At 35.8% G+C, this 25,698-nt stretch overlaps 1 protein-coding gene and 1 pseudogene across 2 annotated transcripts in view; one reads left to right on the forward strand and one right to left on the reverse strand.

Moving 5' to 3' along the window:
• Window positions 1–25,698, forward strand: part of NCKAP5 (NCK associated protein 5) — a 720,600-nt gene that overhangs the window by 246,643 nt on the left and 448,259 nt on the right. For both annotated transcript variants that reach the window (XM_023527517.1, XM_023527518.1), the window contains one exon: window positions 20,246–20,379. In XM_023527517.1, the coding sequence (XP_023383285.1) occupies window positions 20,246–20,379 (134 nt within the window). The remainder of the gene's footprint in view (window positions 1–20,245; window positions 20,380–25,698) is intronic.
• Window positions 12,868–12,986, reverse strand: LOC111736105 (annotated as a pseudogene).

The raw sequence follows: 25,698 nt of genomic DNA on the forward strand, positions 1-25,698 counted from the left end.
CTATCCTGAAGGTAAAAGGGAGACATTAATGGTTTAGAAGCCCTAGATTAATCTGATTAGATTAGAGTGAAGCAGGGTTGATATTGTGAAGCTATCAAACCAGTTTATTTTTTCACTTTTTAAAAAATTGATAGTCTTTATTTTTTAGAGCAGTTGTAGTTTACAAAAAAAATTGAGCAAAAAGTACAGTTCCTATATTGCACTTCCTCCACACACCCCCATAGCTTTCCCTTTTATCAACCTCTTGGCATTTGTGTGGTACCTTTGTTCCAGTTGGTGAACCAATATTGCTTCAATATTATTGACTAAAGTTCGTAGTCTGCATTTGGGTTCACTCTATATTGTTCAGTTCTATGGGTTTTGACAATTATATCCACCATTACACAATCATACAGAGTACATGGTTCTATTGCCATAAAAACCTCTGATGTGATACCTATCCATCCATCCCTCCACCCCTGAGCCCCTAGCACCCACTGATCATTTTACTGTCTCTATGGATTTTTCTTTCCCAGAGTGTTATATAGTTGGAAATATATAGTTTGTACATTTTTCACATTGGCCTTTTCACTTAGTAATATACATTTAAATCTCTTTTATGTCTTTTTATTTCTTTTAATCACCAAATAATATTTTATTGTATAAATGTACTATGGTTTGTTTATCTATTCATCTATGGAAGGATATCTTGGTTTCTTCCAAGTTTTTGCAATTATAAATCAGAATGCAACAAACATTCCTGTGCAAAGTTTTGTGTGGACATATGTTTTCAACTCATTTGGATAAATACCCATGATCACCATTGCTGGGTAATATAGGAAGCCTATATTTAGCTTTGTAAGACACTGCCAAACTGTTTCCCAAACTGGCTGTACTGTTTTGCATTCTTACCAGCAATGAATGATAATTCTTGTTGTTTCACATCCTCACCAACATTTGGTGGTGTTAGCATTTTAGATTTTAGCCATTCTAAAAGGTATGTAGGGTTCTCATTGCTTTTTTAACTTTTGCAGTTCCCAGATGACATATGATACTGAGCATCTTTTCATATGCTTATTTGCCATCTGTATATAATCTTTGGTGATGTGTCTGTTCAGATCTTTTAAATTTGATTATTTGTTTTCTTATTGTCGAGTTTTAAGAATTATCTGAATATTTTGGATACCAGTCCTTTATTAGATATGAGTTTTTTACAAAGATTTTTCTCCTAGTCTGTGACTTGTCTTTTCATTCTCTTAGTAGTCTTTTACATAGCATACATTTTTAATTTTAATGAAGTCCAGATTATGTTTATTCTTTCATGGATCATGCTTTTGGTGTTATGTCTAAGTCATCTATATTTTCTCTTATTTTAAACTTAGTATTGAAGTATAATGTACATACAGAAAAGTGCACGTATTGACAAAGCTCGCTGAATTTTCACAAATGGAACCTGTGAATGAGCACCCAAGTCAACAAATAGAATATTACCAAATGCTCAGCCATCAATTTGAAAGGAATATTAACATAGTACAGTTGCTTTATACTTTAAATAACAGAAACACAAACTAAAGTGATTTAAAAGAACAGTTTACTTAAAAGGGATGTTATTGACTAGATTTTACTTATCTTCAAGACAGGACCTTGTCTTAATTCTGAATTAAATTAGCAACACCTATTGAGTGCCTGGCACAAAGTACGCAATTACTAATTAGTCAGTGAATAAACTAATGAAAGAAGTGTGATGTATTAAGGTTAAAAAAACAAATCATTTCTATGGGCAAGATGATCAAGGAACCAATGATGGAAAAAAAAATGGGGGTCACTATAGACCAAAAGTTATATAAAAATTATTAATTAGTCATTATTTGTTACCACATGTTATAAGTACTTTAAAAAGCAAATGAGCGGCTCTCATGAGAGCAGGGCTGTTGGTGTGAGGTGGCGTTGGGATGGTACTTGGTGGTAGGAAAGTGGGGAGGCCGCAAAGAGCACTGGGATTTCGTAAGATCAACCAATAGTTCTTTGCCTGAGCTTGACATTAATCTAACTCTTGTTATAGTTTTTTTTTTTAATCTGGTTTTGATAATTTTTAAAGGGAATGTGAAAATGCCAGAGAAATGAGGCAAAAATTATCAAAAACTAGTGACAAGCCACACAAATATATCATACTTCAAACTATACATAAATGTGAAGAGGTAAGATATCTATCAATAGAAGACTTTTTATTTTCCTGGAATAAACGTTTTTATGAAGAGTTGAGAGATTGTTTCTCAGATTTGTAGAAGTCCAAATAAGATGAGGAATTAAATTAAGACACAAAATATTTTTGATCAAACATAAAAAAAAAAATGTATTTACTTCCAGAATGATAAACTGCTGAAGTAAATAGGGAAACTGTGGATATTTTTTTCTTAGAAACTATGAGGAAATGCGGACACAGTGACCAGTTGTGAGCAACTGAAGCACGTCCCTGCCTGTTAACAGAAACAGTCTCTATGGCCCCCAAATGCCATTTACACTTGAAGAAAAGGCAAAAGTAATGTAAAAATTAAACATTGACATGTGAAGTGCACAAGTTGAACTGTGGACATACTGACAACATTTAATTAAATAGCAAACTTTTAAAGACCTTAATGGAAGAGCTTTAAAGGATGTCTGTTAAATTTGTATAAGCACTGACTGCAATGTGAAGCTCTGCAATCTTTTGCCTTTTAGATTGATTATTAGTCAGTAAAAGTTGATATGATGCAGTGGAAATGACTTCCACATCGCCCATAATCCAGTAAACCATTGGCATTTGCTGGCAACTGAGGCTTTTCTGCAAACTCCAGAAGACCACTTTTAGAGGCAAATTCTATCACCCTGATAGCATTTTCTAGTTTTATTTGATCTTAAAAAACATTTCATTATGTTTAATTTAGGGAAATGAGATTTCTTTAATGATTATCAGTAGCAGCTATTAGCAGCTCAATTACATTTGCAAATTCATTTTTAAAAGCTTTATGGTTTTTCAGATAAAAAATTTCAAGTTCTAACTGTACCCATTAAAAGTTACTGTTCTTCCCTTTGGTGCCCATGCTTCCAAGAGAGAAGATATGTTTTATAGTGCAAAGTAAATAATGCTAGAAGCCGAGGATTAGCCTAAATAGGACTTAGAATTATTCATTTGAATAAATAAGATATTTCATTAAATAAATTGGTTCATCAAATATATCTCTTCCTTTGGGGTTTCATATACACTAAGCTGTACAGTGTGAAAGGTCAGGGAATAACAGTAAGAAGAGAGGCAGCTGACTAACTAGGAACGCAGATGTTTCTCATTTGTGTGTGTGCCTTGCCCTGGTTACAGTCCTACAGTGAGTTATATATCACCGCTATCACGTCTAGAGCAGTATCTTCATGAGAATTGTAAGAGGGGGTCCACATTACCTCTAATTTATTGTTCTCTTGAATACTATCAGTAGTTTCAGAAGTGACTCTAATTTTATGTTTCTGGGAGCTTCTTGTTTATATAATTAAATGGTTGTTGCCAGTAGGAACGCTTTCCTCAAGCTGTGTGTCGCCCTTGTTCTCAGTCACAGTAGCATTAATAGGTTATTTTTTTCCCTTTATAGATTATAAAGAAATAAATAAAATAATTTATATATTAAGATCTAGAGAAGATTGGCACCTATAGCGAAGAACCCATAATAGAGCTTTGGCCTTCTGGCTCATAATCAGAATGCATTTCACCTGGAGCATCTGGACGAGCTCCTTGTAGGTAGTAGAATTTAGTAAATGCTGGTGGATGTGATATGTTGGACTCTCCATAAGTCAGAAGCAGTGTTTGGTGTATAGTTACAACCAGGCCAGGGTTTGTCCGTCCACTTGGTGGCAAGTATGAGCTAGAGCATAGAGGTACTACCTTGGAAAAGAAATAGAAAGCATCTTTTGAAAAACCTTGGGTTTGCTTCATTGATTTGCGTCACTGTAATGCAAAACGATCTCTTTTGGCAGGAAGTAACAACTGCTGCAAATAAAAATTGTAAATGCCTTTGTTGCTGTTTGTCATGGATAAACACATGCAAGTTTCAAATTATTTAAAATCATTGTTCCTTGAGTTCTTTTCTGCTAATAAACACAACGTCAAGAAAATGCCTTAACTTATTTAAGGTGTGTGCATTCAAAGGTCTTATTTGTTGTCTTTTGTATTTAGAAAAGTTTATCTTTATTCTTCTCAATTTACTTTAACTTTTACCCAGACCACTAAATACTTATTGATGGAAATTTGGATTATAAGCTTTAGGATTTTGGTGTTTGAGTAGATTAGTCTCAAAGGGAGAGAGTTACACATGGTACATGTGAGTGACAATCTTACGTGTGTTGCTGGCTGCCCCTGACTCATACCCACCATGGGTTCCCATTGTAAGTTGTATTAAGAGAGCGAATCATATGACAGACAAATAATTGGAAAGCAAGTGTATATGAAAGCCAGGGAACTCACAGTTTAATGTGTGTAAAATTGAGTTCCTACATGAAAACATACCTTCCACTTGGGGTCTAAAAGTATGACATTTCATTTAAAAAAAGGTAGTGGTGCCACTTAAAATTGTCCTGGAACAGTAGTCTCATGAAACACAGAGTCCTTGTTGTTTACATTTTGGATCTCCATTTCATCTAGCCACTGTTCTTTAATAATTTTGTTACCAAAGAAGACATTAAAATGAACACAAACATATGGTTGCAATGGTTTGAAATGATAATAAAGGACAGAAGCATATTAATTGTTATTCTCAGAAAGCTTACAATTCAATAGCTGTCTAATTTAATAAAGTCTTGTTACAGTGGAATGATTCAGCTGTTAAGAAACTTGTAAAAACTGTTAAGCACTGGAGTCAATGTGATCTCTTTTTAATTCTTAGGGGTAGAAGTTTTTCATGCCCACTCTCAGGAAAGCTGCAATATGCTGCAGAGTTGTTTGTCACTGCCTGGGTTTATTTTCATAAGAAAGAATTGATTACAGAGTGAAAAACATTTAGTTTAACAGCGATCAATGAATAACAGACAAAAGGACATTTGAAATTTTGAAGTCTTTAAAATATGAAATAAATGTACAATCTGGGGAGTTAAATTATTGGTTATAGAGGCCTGACCCAAGGGCTATTACAAATTCTAGATAGCAAATTTACTCTTTCTCTTCTGTGTCAACTCAGATGCTGTGAAGTAAGAGACTTAATTATTGGCTGTGGAGGAAAGTTAAAACTTATTTAGCACAGTAAATATAAAACTTTTAGTAGACGGAGAAAGAATTTTTCGTTACAACCTATAATCTGCATACTGAAGGGTCTTAGCGTACACAGAGTTGTTTGATTTTAATGAGTGGTTAGACTTAACATTTTATTTTGGCATCTGAGAATATATGATAGAAAAGCATTTAAAGGTGTCATCTCCTGTCAACATTAAATCTCGGAGGCTCTTGGAATATTAAAGGAAAACAAAATGTTTATTTGCATGACTAAATAATCTTTATTTTTTACATATGCTATAACTAATATTTAAAATTATCTAATGTTGCGATTAGTTTGACATGAAGTAAACCCTTTGTAAATTGTTGTTGGATTAAAGTAATTCGAATAATCTCTAACACTAAACAGCACTGGCAGCAAATGACTACAGATTCTATTTTCTCTTAGGAGAGGGATGGAGTATCTGTTTTTCATTGAGAATAAGAAGAGACATTGGCTAATGGCTCAGCACCCATTGCTTAAATGTATTTCTATGTAAAACACAAAGCTGGTGTCTTTGTACAGAGATATAATCACACAGGAATAGATTAAAAGATTCCTAGCTCACTGACAAGCACAGATCTTACATGATTTCCAGAAGTGCTGCAAGGTTCATTCTTTCTAGAAAATGCAAACTTAACTTTTTAATTGTTGATAGGGGCTACAATTTCACTAAATTTTGGGGAAAGTGTATCAAATTGAGTTTGTTTTTTCAATAATAATGACAGTTCCCAACCTTATGGCTTCTGGGGAGTTTATGATTTGAAATAAAAGGAATACCACTTCTTACAAAATAAATAATTAGAATTGATTCCTTTTCGTTAGTTGTCAACTGATGATCTACATTAAGGTTTACAAACCTTAATGATCTAGATCTAGGTTTACAAACTATGCCTGAGCTGCCTGCCTTTTCTACCTGTTTTTGTAAACAGTTTTATTGAAATACATCCACACCCATTTGCTAATATATTCTGTATACCAAATTTTGTTCTATAATGGCAGAACTCAGCAGTTGCAACAGAGACTTTATGTCCCATGAAAGCGAAGATATTTACCATCTGGGCTCATACAGAAAGTGTTTGCGAACCCCTGCTCTAGACAGTCCTGCTTTGCCAGTTCATTGTTTGATATGTGATCATTACACTATTCTTAATGGCAAAGACCATCTCTCTTTTTTAAAGACCATCTATTAAATCTCTTTTATATCCCACAGTCTCTTTATAGGTCATGGAAAGGGAGAGGCTTAGTGACAGTTGGTTCACTGGTTGAGGTAAAAGTTTACTAGACCAGGAAAGAATCCTTGGTACTTGTAAGGAGAGGCAGTTAAGCTCTATGACCCAGGAATCAAATTGCCTGAGCTCAGACTCCAGCTCTGCTATTTATTTCTGGTTGTCTTAGCTTCATAATCTTAAAAAATGATTGCTTTAGAAATAGTACCTACTGTCCAGTGTTGTTGTGGGGATTTAGTGATATTACATAAAAAGTGCTTAGAACACTCAGCCAAGATTCATCATCAATATCACTCTTATTTGTGATAGAGTAATACTCATTTTTTAAATTTTATTTTATTTTCATTCACTTGATTTTTTCTGAACTGCTTTTGTAACTTCTTCATGATTAGGCAGATGCTCTCTAAATGTGTATACATGTTTCTTCGTATTACATATCAGCGGGGCTGCTGCCATAAGCCATGGTTTAGATATAATATTTGAGGCCACAATCTTGTTGAGTAGATGGATTCTTTTTACATAAATAGTAAAATGAAATAAAGCTACAGACTCCCTGTGTTATAGTAGTTGTGCTTTTATTTATTCAATAACTGCTTATAAATAATGTTTACTGTACCAAACCCTTTGTAATTTGTGGACTATGTGTAGTTTCTCTTGGACTAAGAGGTGAGAGCTGCTGTTGTAGGCATTCAGACATGACAAACTGGCATGCCTACATAATGGCACATGTTTTGCTTGACCATGGTAATTAATAGCTGTTAAATCTCATTAATTGGAACCATTTTCTTTGTACATGCTGAATCTGATTCATTGGTCAAAAAGTCAGGGAGTCTTAGCTTATATAAAAATATACACTTGTAGAACAATGCTTCAATAACCGTAAACGTGAAGGAACCACATTTTATAACATTCAAGGCTGTGTGAAAAAAAAAAAAACTTAGTTTTTAACATTATTACTTTCTGAAGAAGGAGGCAAATTTTCTAGGAGGGCTTTTAAAGATTAATAATGATTAAAATATTTTATGATCTTGCCAGTCACTTTTTCATCTTCATTAAGGGTTTAATTTTGAATGTGTGTGTGTGTGTGTGTGTGTGTGTGTGTGTGTGTGTGTGTGTGTTTATATTGCAAAGGAAAGCGATTTATAAATGTAAATAAACATTTTACATATAAACCCTATTGGTCCAGAAACAAAATTTCACCAAGCTCTTGAAAATCTGTTCTTCTCTTAATTACCTGGAAAAGGAGACTTCCAAGACGGGGTTGGAGCTTCTCTGCACAGCCACAAAGATTTAGGGTGGGCTGGATCACCCTGGACAGTTAGCAACTTTTAGGGCCTCATTTGGACCTAGTAATCTAAAGTGCCTTTCCAAGTGTAAAGGCTTCCATTTCTCTTTTATCGTAAGACCTATAGAAGGGTAAAGATATTAATGTGTCCATGTGGAAATCTAGTTGAACAGCTTGGTTGTATCCATTCAGGTCTGACTAAGCCATCCAGGAGAAACCACTTTCAAATAAGAGAAAGCTAAACATTCAGACAGGAGTGGAAACTGGAGAGAAGCCAGGAGATTACAAAAAGGGCACCTGAGAACACAATTTCTGATGCTCACTTAAATTGCACATGAAAGAGCTATAGTCATGACCTAGGGACTTCTCCTGTGAGCCTTTCTATACACAGCCATGTGTAAGACAGACATTCAATTAGTGGTAACTGTAGTGTACATTGGCCTATTTTTCATGACTGTTATTTGTACCATGTGGTGCCATGTTTTCTATTTGCTTCCTCTCGTGACTATCTTCTATAACTCAGAAACTGAAATTATCTATCATGATCTTCCCTATTTGTGTGATTAACCAAGGGTCAAGTGCACTTTAAAAAGATGTGCAGGTTGTCTTTTAAGAATATACATTTCCCTTACTACAGATTAACTGTACTCACTCAGCTCATGTATAGACCTTTAATGGGTTCCCGATAAAAATGACATTTCTGTTTAACCTTATCTCTCTGAAATAACACGAACTCTAATTATTCAATATGTAATATTTTCAATTTCTTCTAACTTTGGTAATTGTATGAAATGAAATACTAAAGCATTGAGCCAAAACTCATGATTAGTTCCACACTGATATTTTAAATATTATAGCTGACCTTTTAATAAAATGATAGAATGTGAAAGTTTGCATTTGCTAACAAGAGTAAGGCAAACTGCTAAATATCACGTTGTTTTAAAATTTCAGGTTTCTAATATACTCTGGTATTGTCACATAATGGAAGCTGGTTATGTAAAAACCAATCTGGATGTTCTCAGGGCCTTGTTTAAAAACTATTTGGAGAGATTTTCAACAATGAAATTGGAAGTATGAAGGCATTCTAGTGTGTTTTTCAAATGGATAAAAAGTGTTTGTGAGAAATTAACATTAATTACTGGGGTCCCAGAAGCCATTTCTCTGGCAGATTTAAAACAAAAGCTTCAGTAGTACCTTGTACAGCCTACTGTTGACGTTATAATTACTCTCCTTTTTTAGAAGAATGATTAATTATAATAGCAAATATTCTAATTTTCCATACGCATAATTATACTCATTCACAGAAGAAAGGGGGAGGAATATAAGGATTCCAATCAGAAAAACAGGGTTCTTCATCTGAATAGGTTTTTCCTCCTACGGTTCTAGAAAATCTAGTAGGGTGAACAAAATGAATAATAAAATATGCTATCTTAAAAAAATGCAATTACAAATGCTTTTTAAGGAAGCCACTGTCTGTGAGTCCTGTAAGAAAAGACATTTTGACTTAATAGGAGTGAAAGTGATTAGTCAGATAAGAGATTTGAATTTGAGGTTTAGGATTACGATCTCTGGGCTGTTGGCAGAGGGCAGAAAAGTGACCAAACAAAGGCAATGGTAAGGGAAAAATGACAAATGGTGAAATAGATGGGGTTTTTACACGGAAGAAAATCTCATCGCATTATCCTCAGAGTGATCAAAGACTGAAAGTTGTAACTGATACAAACTTTGCAAATCCAGAGCTGGCTGCCAGCTAAGAACAAGGAAGTAGTTACGAAGGTCAAGAGGATCTAGTTAAACTCCCCAAGAATGTATTGAACTGCTAGAATGCTCAGTGATATGCTAATATTCTGTGGAGTTTCATTACCAAGCATAAGGCCAAATTCACGCCTGAAGAAAAGCATGCTCTTTAAAGAGATAGGAGATCATAATTATAAATGAAATACTGAGCAAAACATGTGACATCATGTAGTTTAAAAAACTAAGTTGAATATTGGGAGGGAGCTCTGTATAGAGCACAAAGAATTGAGCATGTTTTGGACTTTACAAAATGGATTCCATGGGAGCCATGACAGTAATGCCAACTGGCACATTGTGGGAACACCCTTAGAGTATGACCAGATTGCCCAAAACCACAGAAATGTCAGTCCCCATCTGCAGAAGCCGATAAAACTGAGGATCCCACCTTGTAAGGTGCATATAAGCTGAACACCTTAGACAGGCAATGCTCAAGCCTGACTCGATAGCATCACGGAAAGGTGCAGTAGAGCCGAAGACTCTGATCTTCTGACGCCCTGGCTTGGGACTGACACGCAGCTCTTCATGTCGCCAGTCAACAGAGCTTGCTTTGGAGATGCTAAGGACTCTCATCCCTTCTCTCAGTCACATGAGACTCTGTATTTTCCATCTCTGTAAATTGTGTGTTTAAACTGCATGGGTACCTGATTGGTTTATCTGAGAAGGTTCCACTCAGTAAATCAAGCATTGTGGAAAGACACAAATATGTTCAAGGGTGTTACATTGCTAGCTACTTTTTTAGCTTGCAACTGAGCACCAGTGTATGAGATAAGCCATGAATTAGGTGGATAGTGACATAAAACATCAGAAGGCAGAGCAAGTATTAACCTTTATAGTAAATGTAACTAAAGTTTAAGATTAGAGTGTGGAAGAGAGAATAAAAGAGCTCAGAATCCTCTAAAATGGCAGTCCCCAACCATTTTGGCACCAGGGACCAGTGCTCCTATGAGACTCTAATGCTCGATGATCCAATGTAGAACTGAGACGCTGATGCTAGTGCTGCGGAGCGGCTGCAAATACAGATGAAGCTTTGCTCACTTGCCTGCCACTCACCTTCTGTTGAGCAGCCTGGTTCCTAACAGCCCATGGACCAGTACCGGTCTGCAGCTCGGGAGCTGGGGACCCCTGCTCTAAAGTAAGGAACAAGGAGAGGAAATATAGTGACTCAGACTTTGCAATGGAAACTAAATCTGCTGGAGAAAGCCACTTATTCTTCACTGGTTATTGGGATAATGTCAGAAAAGGAACAGAATGTGGGAGTGAAATGGGGAATGAATAAATCTAGGTCATTCAGTACATCGATTGGTTCAGGGCAGAAAACTGGAAGTAAAAATTCCTAAGAGAACTGAAACCCTCTCCCTTCCTTATATGAAATATACTGTATCCACAGAACAGAAAAGAGTATTTAAGACTTCAATCAAGTAGGAAGGCACTTAATAAAATTGACTTCTGAGAACCCCCAAATGGACAGAATAATTAATAGCTACTGTTCATTGTGATCAATTAACATGACAACAGAGAAAGATCTGTGACCAGGGGAAAAGAATGAGTCATTGACTTCTTATAAAAAGACCCGGTGGTGGGTAACTGAAGCTGTTTTTTAGGTAAAATTGAGAATTGAGCCTTTTGACCAAATAAACTCAAGGAAATTATTGGGGTCAGGGAAAGAATGTATCTGAATTAGGTAACTGACTCTGGATACCAGGCTTGCTACTCACTTGGTTTCTTAGAACTCGGTGTCTTGCTTTCCTTGGTCAGACCCTCAAATCATCAGATTTTCAAAGATTTGGGAGGAAATGTTTTTCTGAGAAGCTTATTGAAGTCAGAAAGTCAGTGAGCCAGAAAACCCTGTGGAAAGGCCTTTTCCAATTCAAGGAACCATTGCTAATGAATGACAGTAATAAAAAACAAGCAGACACTGCTTGTACCTTTCACTTCTGAAATCCATCCTGAGCAAGAACTATCTCGCTCAAAAGTCATTTAGATTCTGTCATTCTCCTCAGGATCTACTGAGACCTACAATTGTTTGGGAACCAAATTAAAACCGATGCTCTGAGGTCTCTGTTTCACCACCTCTCTTCCCACTTGTACAATGCTCCATGTTACTTTAACATCACGGTGGCTGTTTTAGACCAGCCAAGAAAACCAAGGCCTTAGCCTCTGAAATCTCCAGCTTCACCCACCTAAGTATCCATACAGGGATGCTAGTTACCTTGGTCATTATCAGATGAAATTTATATTCTGACTAACCCCAATATCTGCACACATACTCGTTTTATAGACACTATGTTTCATCTCATAATTTCATATCATTAGTAATTATGTTTTACTTGCTGTTTCAGGGGAGGGAAAATTACCCTTTATCCTCTTTGTGTCTCCGACTGGGCCTAAGAATTAATATAAGACAGATTAACAGGAGAAAAGCATATTGAATTTTTACATGTACACAAGAGCCTTCACAAGAGAATGAAGACACGAAGAAGTGACCAGACCAAGAAAGAGTCAATTTGTGAATAACAGACAAAATGGAGAGATTTGGATTAGGGGTGATAGATGGTGAAGGAGCAGCTAGGAAGGTTAAGTGTTAGTTTAACAAGGTTTGTTTGTATAGCTGTCTCAGGCCCAAATTCTCTGTGTCTCTGATAAGGGTATAGGGAGAGCATCTTTCACTCCAGGGTTTTATGACCTCCTTCAGGGCAGAAGGGCGAAGGGATGGGGGAGGTCAGAGTGAACTTCCTGCTTCTGCCTTTTTCTCGAACTTCTTCAGCTTACGATATTCAGCATGTCAAGGTGCTATATTCTAAAGTAACATGTTCTAAACCCTGTCACCGTGATTGTGGTTAATTTCATGGGTGAATAAAATGTGAGAGTTTAAAGGGACCTGAGCTTTTTGGATGGCGGTCTAAAGAGGCTAATTCTATTTCCCAAAGTTGCAAGTTAATGGGAGAACCAAAACGATAAGGACCCAGACTACTAACCTCATGTCTTCTCCACCATAGGGATCATGCTAGTGAAAATCAGGACACCTAAAGTGATGAAAAATGTGGGAAGTGAATCAATGTGTAACTTTCTGCCCTACTTTTTTTTTTCAACTGTATGATGATATAAATCAAAACTGCATTACTTTGTTATGTAAATGTAGTATTACTATTTTATTCTTCACTTGTAGCCCTAGTTGAAAATAATAAAGATCACTGACTATAAGCAAAAGACAACTTAATTTTCTCTCTTTGCGGGATAGAATATTTTGTTATAATTTGTTCCAACATACCTTTATTTTTATTTGTTTGTTTGTTTGTTTGTTTATTTTTAATGCCTACAGGACCTGGTCTTCCTAAGTAGTCTCCCATTCAAGTACTAACCAGGCCGGACCCTGCTTAGCTTCTGAGATCAGACGGGATCGGGCGTGTTCAGGGTAGCATGGCCATAGTCTCCAGTATACCTTTATAATTCATATCAGTCTTGACATTCTAGACCATTTTATCCTGTTTCTTTGCTCAACTCATCCTGAAAATACTCCTCCCATAAAGTTAACATCTGTATCCTTTTGCTAAGAGAGAAACATATACATAATTTTTGCCTAAGAAAATGTAATCGTGAGGAGTGATTCACCTGTAGCATTCTCTTTTAGAGCTCCCATCTAGCAGTCTAGTTTTGAGGACATTTAGTGCCCATCTGTCTTCTTTACCCTTGAAATTTCTTTCCTCCTCTTCCCCTCCTCCTTTGTTTCTCTCACTCACCTTTCCTTCCCTTCTCTCACTTTTTATTTATTTTTTTAAAGCAAGCTCTGTATCTTTTTTTGTTAGAATAAAAGCTTTGTCTGTCTTGGGTGATGTTATCAGCACTGCGGATATATATCGGGCACCTTCTATCCTAGCATCTCAAAATCTGATTCTGATTCTTCTGTTACAGGCAACAGTATGGGCTTTAAAAAAAATCAATTCTTAAGTTCCTTATCTATTTCTCTGCTTCTAGGATAACTGGATCTTACATAACTAATGAGAGTATTGAATTCAGGGATCCTTATGGAGAAAATATATTACAATTTGTTTAAAAGGCAAAAATGAGGCTGCAATTAGATGTAATAACTAATGCTTAATTTAGAACCATTTTACATTGGCTTTATGGAAATTGGTTAATACAGTTTTTCCATTACAAACTAATTTTTATGAAAATATAATAGTTTAATTTTGTTGCTGCTGTGTGTTTGGTTTATGAACTTCTGAAGAAAAGAAATCACTTGTCAGTTTTAGATTCTCAAGAAGTAGCAAGAGAATTAGAATGGTTATTCTGGGTCTCTGTGTAATCTTAAAATATTCCAATATACACCGCACTTTGGTAAACACATGGTGGTATCCGTGACTGTCTGGAATGAATTAATAAGCAAACCTAAGCAGATCTTGAAGTTCTGAATTGATTATTGAGTATTAATGCCATGCTTTATGTTTATATCACCGAATCAAATGTACTTATCTTTTCCAATAGTCTAACTTAAAATTCTTATTGCACAGTATGTAGTTGGTTTGCCAGATTCCATATTTTTAATGAGTTCATTTATTTTTTTTCATCAATACCCAAGAATATCATTTAATCCCTATGACCTTTTCTAATGACCTCTGTTCTTTTCTCACTGTCTTTTAGATCCTTTTTATTTTTAAATCTAAGGGCGGTAATATTTCTCCCATGATTCTTTGATCATAAAATGTTATTCAAGAAGAGTATTGTAACTTGAACACATTTCAGGAAATTTTTTGAAATAGAAACATATAGCTTTCTATATATTACCTATCATGTATCTCTCAAACAAGTCATCACAGAATACCTTAAGATGAATTGATGCCTTGCGTGACTCACTAAACAGGCCTCACATGGAGTGTTTGGAAGTGGCTCTCATGTTATGGTGGACCTAGGGTAGAGGTATATATTGACTTTCTATATTTGACATCAAGTATAAATATCTTAGTGCTAACCCCTGAAATTTTAGTATACCACAGATCAAGCCACCTGTTTAAAATCATACTAAGTGATGAGATTAAAAAATAATGTCTCATAGAAGTCTAAACATAGAATTATCTATATTTTAGATGGCATCTGTTACTAAGTTAGTCTCAGTTCTTACATTAACATATAATTTAAAATGTATTTTTCCTCAGTATTAAAGTTTAATCTACTTGAAAAAACACATTTTGAGCTTTTTAAATAAATATATAACTACAATATTTATTTAACATTGAGTGATCATTAAAGAATAAAATTTTTATAGAATTTACCAAAAGTAGCTAAACTATATTAGATAATATAAACTATATACTTCAGTTAGCCATATCTTATTTTCATATGGGACTTTTAGGTTTTTATAGTGCTTTATCATACATTATTTTGCTCATTCTTCACAGTGATACTATGAAATTGTCTTGGGCAATTTTATTTTCCCCAATATACAGAGGAAATTAGCTTAAAACAGTTAAGTTTTAAGTTAAGTGGCTTGTCCAAATCCACTTGACTAACAAATGGTGGTGTCTAAACTAGAAGCTGGCAGCATTCACCATTCTATATTTAAATATTTTCTTATTCTGTTATTTAGCTTCTTAATTCAGTTCTTTCTCCTCACAGTAGTCAGAAGATCTTTGAAGAGTCTTTATTAGATCCTATCACTCGCTTGATTAAACCTTGGTAATGAGTTACTATCTTATTTAGGATGCAACCCCATGTCCTTAATACAGCCTTCATGATCCCCTGTGTTCTGCCTCTTACTATGCCACTGCCATCCCTTTGCTCACTGGGCTTCCTAGCACATTGGTCTTCAATTTGGTCTTCCCATATGTGACGAAAAACTTCCCATTTGCTGCTCACTCTGCCTAGGGTGTTGGTCTCTTCTCTTTACCTGGTAACGTCTAATCATCACAGAAATGTTAATTCCTCAGAGAAACTTTCCACTAACCCACCAAACAAAATCAGTTCCTCTTGCTGTCATCTTTCATCAAACCCTTAATTGTACATCAGTGTATACTGATGTATTTATCAGTGCGATAGTTTCTTTAGCACCCATCTTCTCCCCTTTGTAAGTGTAAGTGTAAGAGTAAGTTTACTGTAGTCAGAAACCATGTTTATTTGGCTCATTGCTGGTCTCCTGTTCTGGTCTGGTTTCTGGCTCATAGAAGCTACTCAGTAAACTGTTGTGGTCTGAGCAAATGACTAAATCACGTGGGTGTGTACATAGCTTCTTTTCTAAGCAGAGCTCTGTGTTAAATTAGAAAATAATGTCAGAACCTATAGATTTATCTTCAATCCTTGGGAACATGGAGATAGAAATGGTTTTTTGATACTTGAAACAATTTAAGCAAATCTTGGAAAAGTATCAAGAGAGGAGTTTAAAAATATAAAATGTTTTACCCAGAGAAATTGTGGAGTTTCCTTCCCTGGAGGTTTAATCAGAGCATAGTAATTAAATTTGAGGAACTTTAAGGTCTATGTGAAGGCTGTGAGATATAGACAAGATTATTTGGGAGAACAAATATTTGAAATTAATAAACTTTTTTTTTTTTTTTTTTGGTTTTATATTTCATTCTTTGTCAAAAGGCCTATCTTTGCTTGTGCTGGAATAGGGAAAGGGCTCTGGAATTCTACTCTTGATTCAGGATTTCTTTTTCTCCACCGGGATGTACAGTCAAGTCAACTCTGCTGTAACTGGACATATGTGTCCCTAAAGATCACGGCCCAGGGCTTGTGGGAAAAATGGAACCGGGGCAAAATACTCAAAAGCTGTCAGTGATGCATAAAAAAAGATAGGAATCTAATAAAAATGGCAGCTAAGTTTTACATGTGTTAAATGATGAAGAAATACATAAATAATACACTAAATATGGCACTTTACCCTGAGAAAGACACACAGCTTGCTTCCGGAAATGCTTATTGGCGGCTCGAGTGTTAGTGAAGCCGCTGAAGGAAGGCGGCGTGAAATCAGAGGGCAAGATGTACCATCAGCTGTGGACGGCGGTGGCTCACAACATGCACGGTGGACTGATGGTACTGGCTGGTCTCTCTGATGTCTGGATGGTTTGTATATTTCTACGCTAGGTTCAGCGAGATGCAGTTTTCTGTGTTCACTTCGTGTTTCTCGTGAATGAAATTGAGCATAAGCAAATGTGAGATTTGTGTCATGCTCAAATTGTCCCCTGATATGTCAACTGCATTGGAATAAATTTGCAGTTTTGTAGTAAGTGTTAAGCAGAAATGACTGTAGTAGGGGAAAAAATGGGGATTTTAGGTTGGAAGAACTTGGTCCTGGTCCCAGGGCTGTCGTTTCCAACCTGGGCGAGCTCTTTTACTCTCTTGACCCCATTTTCTTTATCTTTAAATGGAATTGATAACAACCGACTTTGCTGAGTTGTTCTGAGGAATAGTTACAGCAGTGAAAGTGGGAACATGTAAAATGTAATGTGCTCTCCAAATTCAAGATTTTTCTCATGGAACTTAGTTATTTCAGAGTTAGAGACAGCAGCTGAAGAACACAAGTTTGAAAGTTCACTCATCTTGAGTCAGCTTTTGCTGAGAAAAGTATGCAATCCTGCCTTTTGAATGAGAGTAAAGCCTGAGTCTCTAAAGCAGGGGTCCCCAATGTCCAGGCCTCAGACCGGGTACCCAGTCAGTGGCCTGTTAGGAACTAGGCTGCACAGCAGGAGGTGAGCGGGTGGGCCAGGGAGCAAAGCATCTGTATTTGCAGCCACTCTCCAGCGCTAGCATCTCCGCCTCAGCTCAACTTCAGATCATCAGGCGTTAGATTCTCATAGGAGCACCTGTCTCTGTTGCCAAAAAGGCTGTGGACCGCTGCACTAAAGGGAAGGAAGAGAATGTGGCTGGTAGTTTCCTGTGGACGTGTGTTTAATGTCACTTCTTAGACTCAGCCCCGAGGCCAGTGTTTGTGTTCCTCTGGTGGTGATTTAGGTGTGATGGTAAGAAAAGCCAGGAAAGAGGTGATTTCGTTAAATGAAACTGGGAGAAATACAACGTGGGACCCAGTGAGTTTTGAAAAACAACCTTAGAACTCTCTTAAGATGGCTTCTTAAAGCCAGACTAGCTTAGCAGTTTGAAGGAGAATTGTTGCCACAGAAATTTTGTAAACTTATTTTTGTGACATTGTCTTTTACTTAACTGTTTTTCAGTACCTAGTGGCACTATGTAAATGACACCCAATCATTCTCCATCTCTTGTTCTCTTTCAAACTCCCTGCTGTAAAAGATGCAGAGAAAACATGGAAGAAAACCAAAATTACTTTGAAGATAAATCTGTTTACAACTAGGATATAGTTAATACAAACAAACAAACAAACAAATAAATAAATCGGCCAATCCTTTGATACACTCTCTTGCTACTTTTAGCCATGTTTTATAATTTGGGTAAGAATTTTTTTGCCCATATTTTGAAAGTAAGTGTGGCTTTTTGTCAAACTTTAATGATTTAACTAAAACATACACTATTTAAAAAGAATATATTTTAGTAAACAGATTTTTTTTTCATTAGTCTTAGAATTCCCTAAAACTTTATATTATAAGGGTATCATTTTATTCATATTTGAAAAAGCATTAACAAATTGAACAGAAAGATTATCCATATGGAAAACTTTTTTCCTTATTAGATGTTGGAGATTCTTTAATATAGCAGTGAGTGTATCTATGTAACATTCTTTACTTCTGAAAGAAAGAGAGATGCCATTTTTTCTGTAGAACTTCACCTCCTTCTAGGATGTGCTTTTGAACAATTTAGCATGCACCATTTTTATTGCCTATTTCTAAAATCAAAGCATGATCTTCCATGTTCTATGATATAAATGACTTATTCATGTTTCTTGTAGTCCAGTGACTCTATACAGAGAATAATATTGATTATGTGTAATATTTGAGTAAAGATTTTCTACTTTAATCTATTTTTATTGTGGTAAAATAATGTAAATATAAAATTTGCAGTTTTAACTATTTCTACAGAGGTGTGACTTTAATTAGTATATTTCTCTTCCATAACCATGTTTTTCTTCCTTTTCAAAGCTACTGGAGAGTGACAGAATAAAGATTTGATGTGATTTTTCTTTTTCTGGTTCCAGTAGAAGGAATCGATTGTGGGGGGTTAAAAATAGACCATTGGAGCATTAAAGATGTAGACATTATAACCCTGACTTAGAAAAAGGCCAGCTCCATAATCAATAAGCAAATATATTTTCCAAGACTACTGTTCATTGGGTAATACAAAGTGTATATGCACATTAGACATAGATTTAATATTAAGCAAGTGTTCATCTTCGATGGAGAATTATAATAAAGTCACATGAAAAACAATAATAGAAAATATAAGTGAGGACCTAAAGGAAAGTAAAGATGGTAGGTGCTATTGAAACCCAAGGAAGGGAAGGAACAATAAAGTGATAAGCAAAAAAATTCTAGAGGAAATGGCTTACAGCTGAGCCTGGAAGGAACCTTAGGCTTTAAATAGAAAGACTTCGGGGGACTTTTTAGGCAAAGGGAAGAGAATTGTCTAAGGAGCAAAGGCAGAAGGAGCAGATGCCCATATGTAAGTATTTTTCAGAGGACCTTGATTCATTTCCAGATTATGATCTAATGTTTCCTTCATGGTCCTCAAGAGAACTTTTTTCACATGAGTTAGAGCTGGAGAAAATTCATCTTTGCTGTCACTTCCTGTGAATATGCCCCATGCAATGGACCCTATTTCAATCTGGGTCCATAGTACAGAGTCAGAGTGTCTAATGAATTTGGAGACTGAGGGCTTTGCTTCTCTTCTTTTCCTTTAAGAGTTTAAGTCTTTCATAATCAGGCATTGAGGCTTTGGTTTTCAACATAGAATATATACCCTATATACAAAGTGCTTAATTTAGTAACAGCCATAACTATAATAGCATGGCATGCTAAAAAAAAACATAATAATAACAACAACAAAACAAAATCAATAACAACATCAGCATGTCTGAGTCAGTAATGTCAGGATGATCTGATCTTGTGTGCTTTTTACCAGTTCTAAGAATGAGTTTTGCTGAACCATCTATTCTGGGTCGTCTTGTTCCTCTTTTAATCCCTGATGCCTATTTGTGAGATGAGCTAGTTTTCTGGGATTATAAATACATTGTGTGGTTTAACCTAGTTTTTTTCCTGTGAAAACCTAATTGGACAAAATAAAAACAAATTATTTAACCTTATTCTCATGAGCTCCATGTTCTAATTAACTTGAAGTTCTTGGTTCTTCTATAAAACATAGTAATGTTCTCTTTAAAGCATATACCAGAGATTGAAGAGATGAAGTAATTCTGAACAGGCACTAATGATCTCAATCATAATTACTTGAATTATTATGCATTTGATAGTATTATTGGGCCATAGATCTTAATATATGCACAGTTTAGTGGAAATTATTTAAGCCTCAGAGTCAAATCAGCCAGGATTGAAAACCTGTTACCTTCTGGTTTTTATGACAAATTACTTAGGTGTCTGTGATCCTTGGTTTCCTTGTCTATAAGAGATTAATGATAGAACCTACTTCATGGGGTTGTAACAAGGATGAAATTAATTAATATACATACATAAAATCCAAGTTAGCACTCAGTAACTGACAGCTATTATTAATTATTTTTTTGTCATCATATTTAAGAAACACCTTCTTAAAAGCCATTTCCTTTGTGCCTTTTTTAGCATGAGAAGCTGATACATGAATTGGAAGAGGAGAGACACTTACGTCTTCAGAGTGAGAAGCGGTTGCAGGAGGTAACATTGGAGTCAGAACGGAACAGAATTCAGATGCGTGGCCTGCAGCAGCAATTCTCCAGGTATTGTTATGACTAAGCTTCTTGCTTCAGAAGGTGCACCTCTTGCTGCATCAATAACACCTTTGCTTGAATTTGCATTGTGCAGACTTCTATTGCATCTGACTAGCTAATTCCCCAAGCAGTTTAAACCTTGTCTTCTGGCCAAGCCATCCTATTGCATTTAGACCAATTTTCTGAAACTTTTCATTTGCACCTTATAGAGTCTTGGCTTTATTGAACCTGGTTATCTTTTCTTCCTGGATGGCTTTCCAAGGGGTCTAATAGTAGGATGCGGTGGATTTGTGGCCTATTGGCATGTCCTGTGAAAGGCCAACTTGGGGGATGAAATTTCCCTGGTCATCATAATCTTATTTTAAGGTACAGAGAAAGTGTGGATCTAATCATCCAGTAAGCTGTTACTCATGACTCAGGGGAAACATTTAAGAGTAGTAAAAAAAAAAAAAAAAAAAAAATCAATGAGCCTCTTTCCTTTAGAAAGACATAACTTGAATTTGAAAGGAGGATTCTGAAAAAGTAGCTCTTCTTAGATTTAATTCCAGCACAGTCAGAATCTTTCAATTTTCAATTATAGTTAGTATAGTGCTAGGTAAAGATTCAACTTGTTATTTCAAATCTATTCAGTTCTTTGGAAAAAACACTAACTTGTTCAATTATAGTCTTGGGACCAGATACAGTCACCGTATGATGGACAATTTACATTCATTTGTATATTTCACTTCACCATTTACAAAATCAGGAAAATAATTGTTTTTTGTTTTTTGTTTTTTCTCCCTCATGAGGTTCTCCTAGGCAGAATCAAGTTGAGATGCTGCCTTTAAATTTTTATGAGCAAACTATGTGGACCTTATCTTAAATTAACCATTGGGATTTGGATATGATCGGTAATGGATAATATAGCTTTCTCATTATGAGACCTTTATAATGGTTTTTATGTTTTAGATGTTTGCAGGGAGAGACCACAGTTGAGCCTCCAGATAATTTATCTCATTGTGGCTAATTCCATGAATGCGTGCCAGACTGGTTTAGAGGCTTCTTGGAGAAACAGGATAGGAAAGGTGGATGATTCCTCTGTGTTCAGATTCATACTTTAATACCCTGTTCAACTCTTCAAGCTCATGATAATATAGAGGTGCTGTAGAAATGCACCAATCAATATTTTAACAAATGGGTGTCCCACCCCTCACAGGCTATTACTTTTACAACCTCATGCTCGATTTTTCATTCAGTTTGATGGCAATTTTCACCGAATAATTCCCAACTTGAAATAATAGATTCCTTACTCCTAAGCAACTTTAAAACGAGCATTTCTTTGTGATACTTGCCATTTTAATGATATAGGAAAAGAGGAGGCAGATCTTGCTACCCTTGCACTATCTAATTAAGACATCTCTGTATTCAAGCTATTGATTTACAGGGCATGAGGCACATGACACAGTAAATTATTTTTATATGAGGCGAGGTCATCTGCTATAAATCAAGTGACAATCCCATACAGATTTGAGTTGCACAAAAGCCAAATCTTCATTATAAACTGAAAGAGAAGTTAATTATATGTAAAACAAACAGTGGTTGGTTTTACACACTGCTTTTGTGAAGATTTTTATGCCCTAGTATAATAAGTTTTCTTATGTAAAGCTTCATTGAAATTGAAAAGTTCAAGTCCAATTACAACCAGACAACTCATGTAAATGAGCAAAAGATGAGGAAAAAGCATATATAACAGATAATTACACAATAATTTAACTAGACCCGCTAATCCATTTGATTGCCTTCCACATTTTAAACTTTGATTTGTAAGATATTTCTAGTTATGCTTATTTAAACAATTCCATTACTATAATTTAAGTCTTGTGAAATTATCAGTATTACAGAATATGCCTATAGTGCATCACCCTTGGACATCATCAGCATCTTAATGCTCACATAAATAATTTCTATAATCTAAATTATTGTATTGAGTTAAAAACTTAATTTCATGATTTCCCCCCCTTTCTGGGGGGTTGATGCTTATTTTCTTCGTGATAATATCTGAGATGTGGACTTTGAGATGTAGACTCCTTTGAATACTGTTCATGAGATGAGGTTATTTTCAAAATCATGCTAATAACTTACCTTTTCAAAGGCTGTGAGAGGCTCAGAATAAAAGGTAGTTTTATAATAAGGCTGATAAAATAAAAGCAGAAAATAAAGACCATGAAAGGAGAATGTCACATTAACCATTCTTACATAGCCCAACATATTTTCTGAGAATAAGCATTTAACTTAGCTCTAAGATTCCTGGCAGACAAGATAAAAAGAGAGACACAAGAGGATATGTCACTCTTAACCCACAGGCAAAGTCTGCTACTCATTAAAGAGAAAAACATCTCTGCTAATAAATTCATAATAGAAGGCATCACAGAAGGTCCTTTATAAACGATATTGAAGGATATTACAGACAATGGTCCAAGATGGTGCAAATTAGTGTTAATTCTTAGAGATGGTACTACTTCTGCTGTCACTTATATCTACAAAGTTGAGCAGCTTCTGAGTTTTCACAGTACATGAATTAAAAATGTTCAATTCGTGCCTAAGTGATAACAATGAAAATAAGGAAAAAACCCAGTCCTCAAGGTTCTCAAGTCAAGCACTATATTGCAAGTTCATGGGAAAATCTAACTAGATACATGTTGTATCTTTTTAATACCCCTTTATGAAGCATGAAGGCATGAGATGCTGAAGCCTGAGCTGAGTTAGGTGAACTATTTTCCTGGTCTGTTTGATGGCACTGTAGCCATGGGAATATCTCAACAGTCGTTAAGGAGATTCTGAGTCTCAGATTCAGGGATAGGAAGTATTGGAGGGGAAGTGAATAATTAAGTAACTAGCTGGAACAATTAAGTGTGTGTCAATTAGAATTCAGGTGTCAGAATGAGCTATTCAAAAGAATTAGTCCAAGGCTTGATTTTATGCGGTTTCAGCTAGATAATGGTCCTGGTGGCTTAAAGGTACCAGACAAACCTGAACGTTTCTGATAATCTGTGGGAATGAATAATGAGATCATTTAGGTGATAAAAATCTACAAAAACATTTGAATGGGTAGTTCTCTTTTATGTCACCACCAAACCTTCATCCATAATCCCTTATTCCTTCTCAACCTCTGATTATGGTATAATAATCAGCAGTGGTCCAAAATTTGGGCAATTTAAAAAAAGATAAACTAGAGGTTACATAATCAGCTCTAAGCTCATAAATCAAAAATTGCCTGCAGTGAGGACGATTCAGACATTCATCACAAACTTGATTCAGATCATTTACATTCTTTAATGTAAATACAAAGAATGAAAAAGGTACTTTCAAATTAAACATTCCCCATAGATGAAGGAACATTTCAATAAGGCGATGCTTAGAGGCAGGTTGTGATATTATTAGGGCTGCCCCTTCTCTGTTTTATTTGTTGATATAAATCAAAGATGCTTCCCAGATGTCAAGGCTTGTTTTACCCATTGCCTGTGTGATATATATGGCTGGGCATCTTTTCCATGGGATTAGCTTTGTGACCCCCCTGTAATTCCACTGTCGTCACTCTCTCTTTAACTGTTTGAACTGCGATTGTTCAGCCAGCCAAGATTAATGATGTAGACTGAAGCGATAGCACTGCATTCCCTCCTATATAAAGATAATTAGTGTTTGCACCCCCAGCCTCATTATTCTATCTTGAGTGAAAGAAGTGTTTTTGCATCAGTTAGATTCACCTGGAGAAGCACCTGGAACACTGTCTCCAATGAGGCAGGGTATGTTCAGGTGGAATAACAATGATTAAAAAAAAAAAAGACTTATGAAGAAATAAGCAACTCTACAGAATACTGATTTCATGCAAACTATGCATGATTTGCAGATGTATTGGAGTTGGTCCTTTTGGAATCAGTCTAATCAACGCGTAGTTTATTACTGAAAGCTGCTGTTCTTATCAATCAACCATTTTGATTGTGTGTACAATAAGATAGAACACACCATGTGTTCTCAAAAAATGTACAACCCAGATAGAGAAGCCTTATGTATATGTATGAACAAAGCAACACATTTATAGCTTAGCTATAAATGAAGGGAAATTTTGTTCCAATTTAGAACAACCAGACTTCATACTTGTAGTGGGCATGTTATCATGCAAAGGGCATGAATCAAGCCAGATGAAATTAATAATTGTGTAGTAGTACTAGCAAGAATAATTCATGTGTTTATTGTGTGACAGCTCTATGCTGCAATATGTTTGAAGCTTTAAATAATAATCAACCTGGTAGACCCACCACCAGGCAGCATATTTTGTAAACTATTGACAGCAAATCACATCATACCCAAAGCATCATGAGGAATCAATTAGTGTTTCTTCGTAGCCTTGAAATGTTCCACACGTGTGTGTGTGTGTGTGAGAGAGAGAGAGAGAGAGAGAGAGAGAGAGAGAGAGAGAGACAGAGAGACAGAGAGAGAGACAGAGAGAGAGAGAGAGAGAGTGTTAGCACTATGCAGTGTAAATTTAAGTAAAGGGAACAATTAATCTTTATCACCCATAATTGACTAGGATAGTTGAAAATCGCCCAAATGGAGCCCAAGCTTTCACTCTTTACCTCCAGGATTTCTCTGCACCTATTCTGACCTTCTCTCTTTGCTCTGTTATCTGCTGCCTTGAAGCTATTTTTTTGCTGACTGTAACAGGGATTTCTCATATCAGAGTTGATCGCTATGCTTAAGTGCAAGTCTGCTGTATGCTGAACTTCAAGGAGATGGAAATGAAGATAGTTTTATTGCTTAACTTGTTCACTGATCGCCATTCACATTATCAGCTCTCAGAAACATTGTGGAATCTAGGATTCATTTTCTGCTGCCCATTTGGAAGCAGTAAGCACCTGGTATAGAAGTGTGTGTTGAAGAGGGTAATATAATCTTAAATGTTCTACCCATGTATTCCCTCCTGCCCCTGTATCTGTCTAGTACATTAAAAGAACATTTTCTCTACATCTTTAGAAGGAGTAAAACATAACGAGATAAGAAAAGCTGTCCATTGATCTTTGGACAATCAGCAGCCCAGAGCTCTTTTGCCCCTCTTCTACGTTTGTTCCCATCTCAGACTGTTCCTCAACCTTAACCTACCACAGAGGCTGGCTCTACTGAGGGCCTCATTCTTCCTGATGAATATAGAGGGCAATTTTCTATTGATTTGGAGTTGCTCTTTCCACACTATCAGCAATATTTCTGGCTAAATCTTCACAAAAATAGAGGCCTATCATCTGCTCCTTTGAGTAAATCTATCAGCAGTTTAAAATGGCAAAGCAACATTGGTTA

Source organism: Pteropus vampyrus, unplaced genomic scaffold (assembly GCF_000151845.1).
Source record: "Pteropus vampyrus isolate Shadow unplaced genomic scaffold, Pvam_2.0 Scaffold17, whole genome shotgun sequence".
Lineage (NCBI taxonomy): Eukaryota > Metazoa > Chordata > Mammalia > Chiroptera > Pteropodidae > Pteropus > Pteropus vampyrus.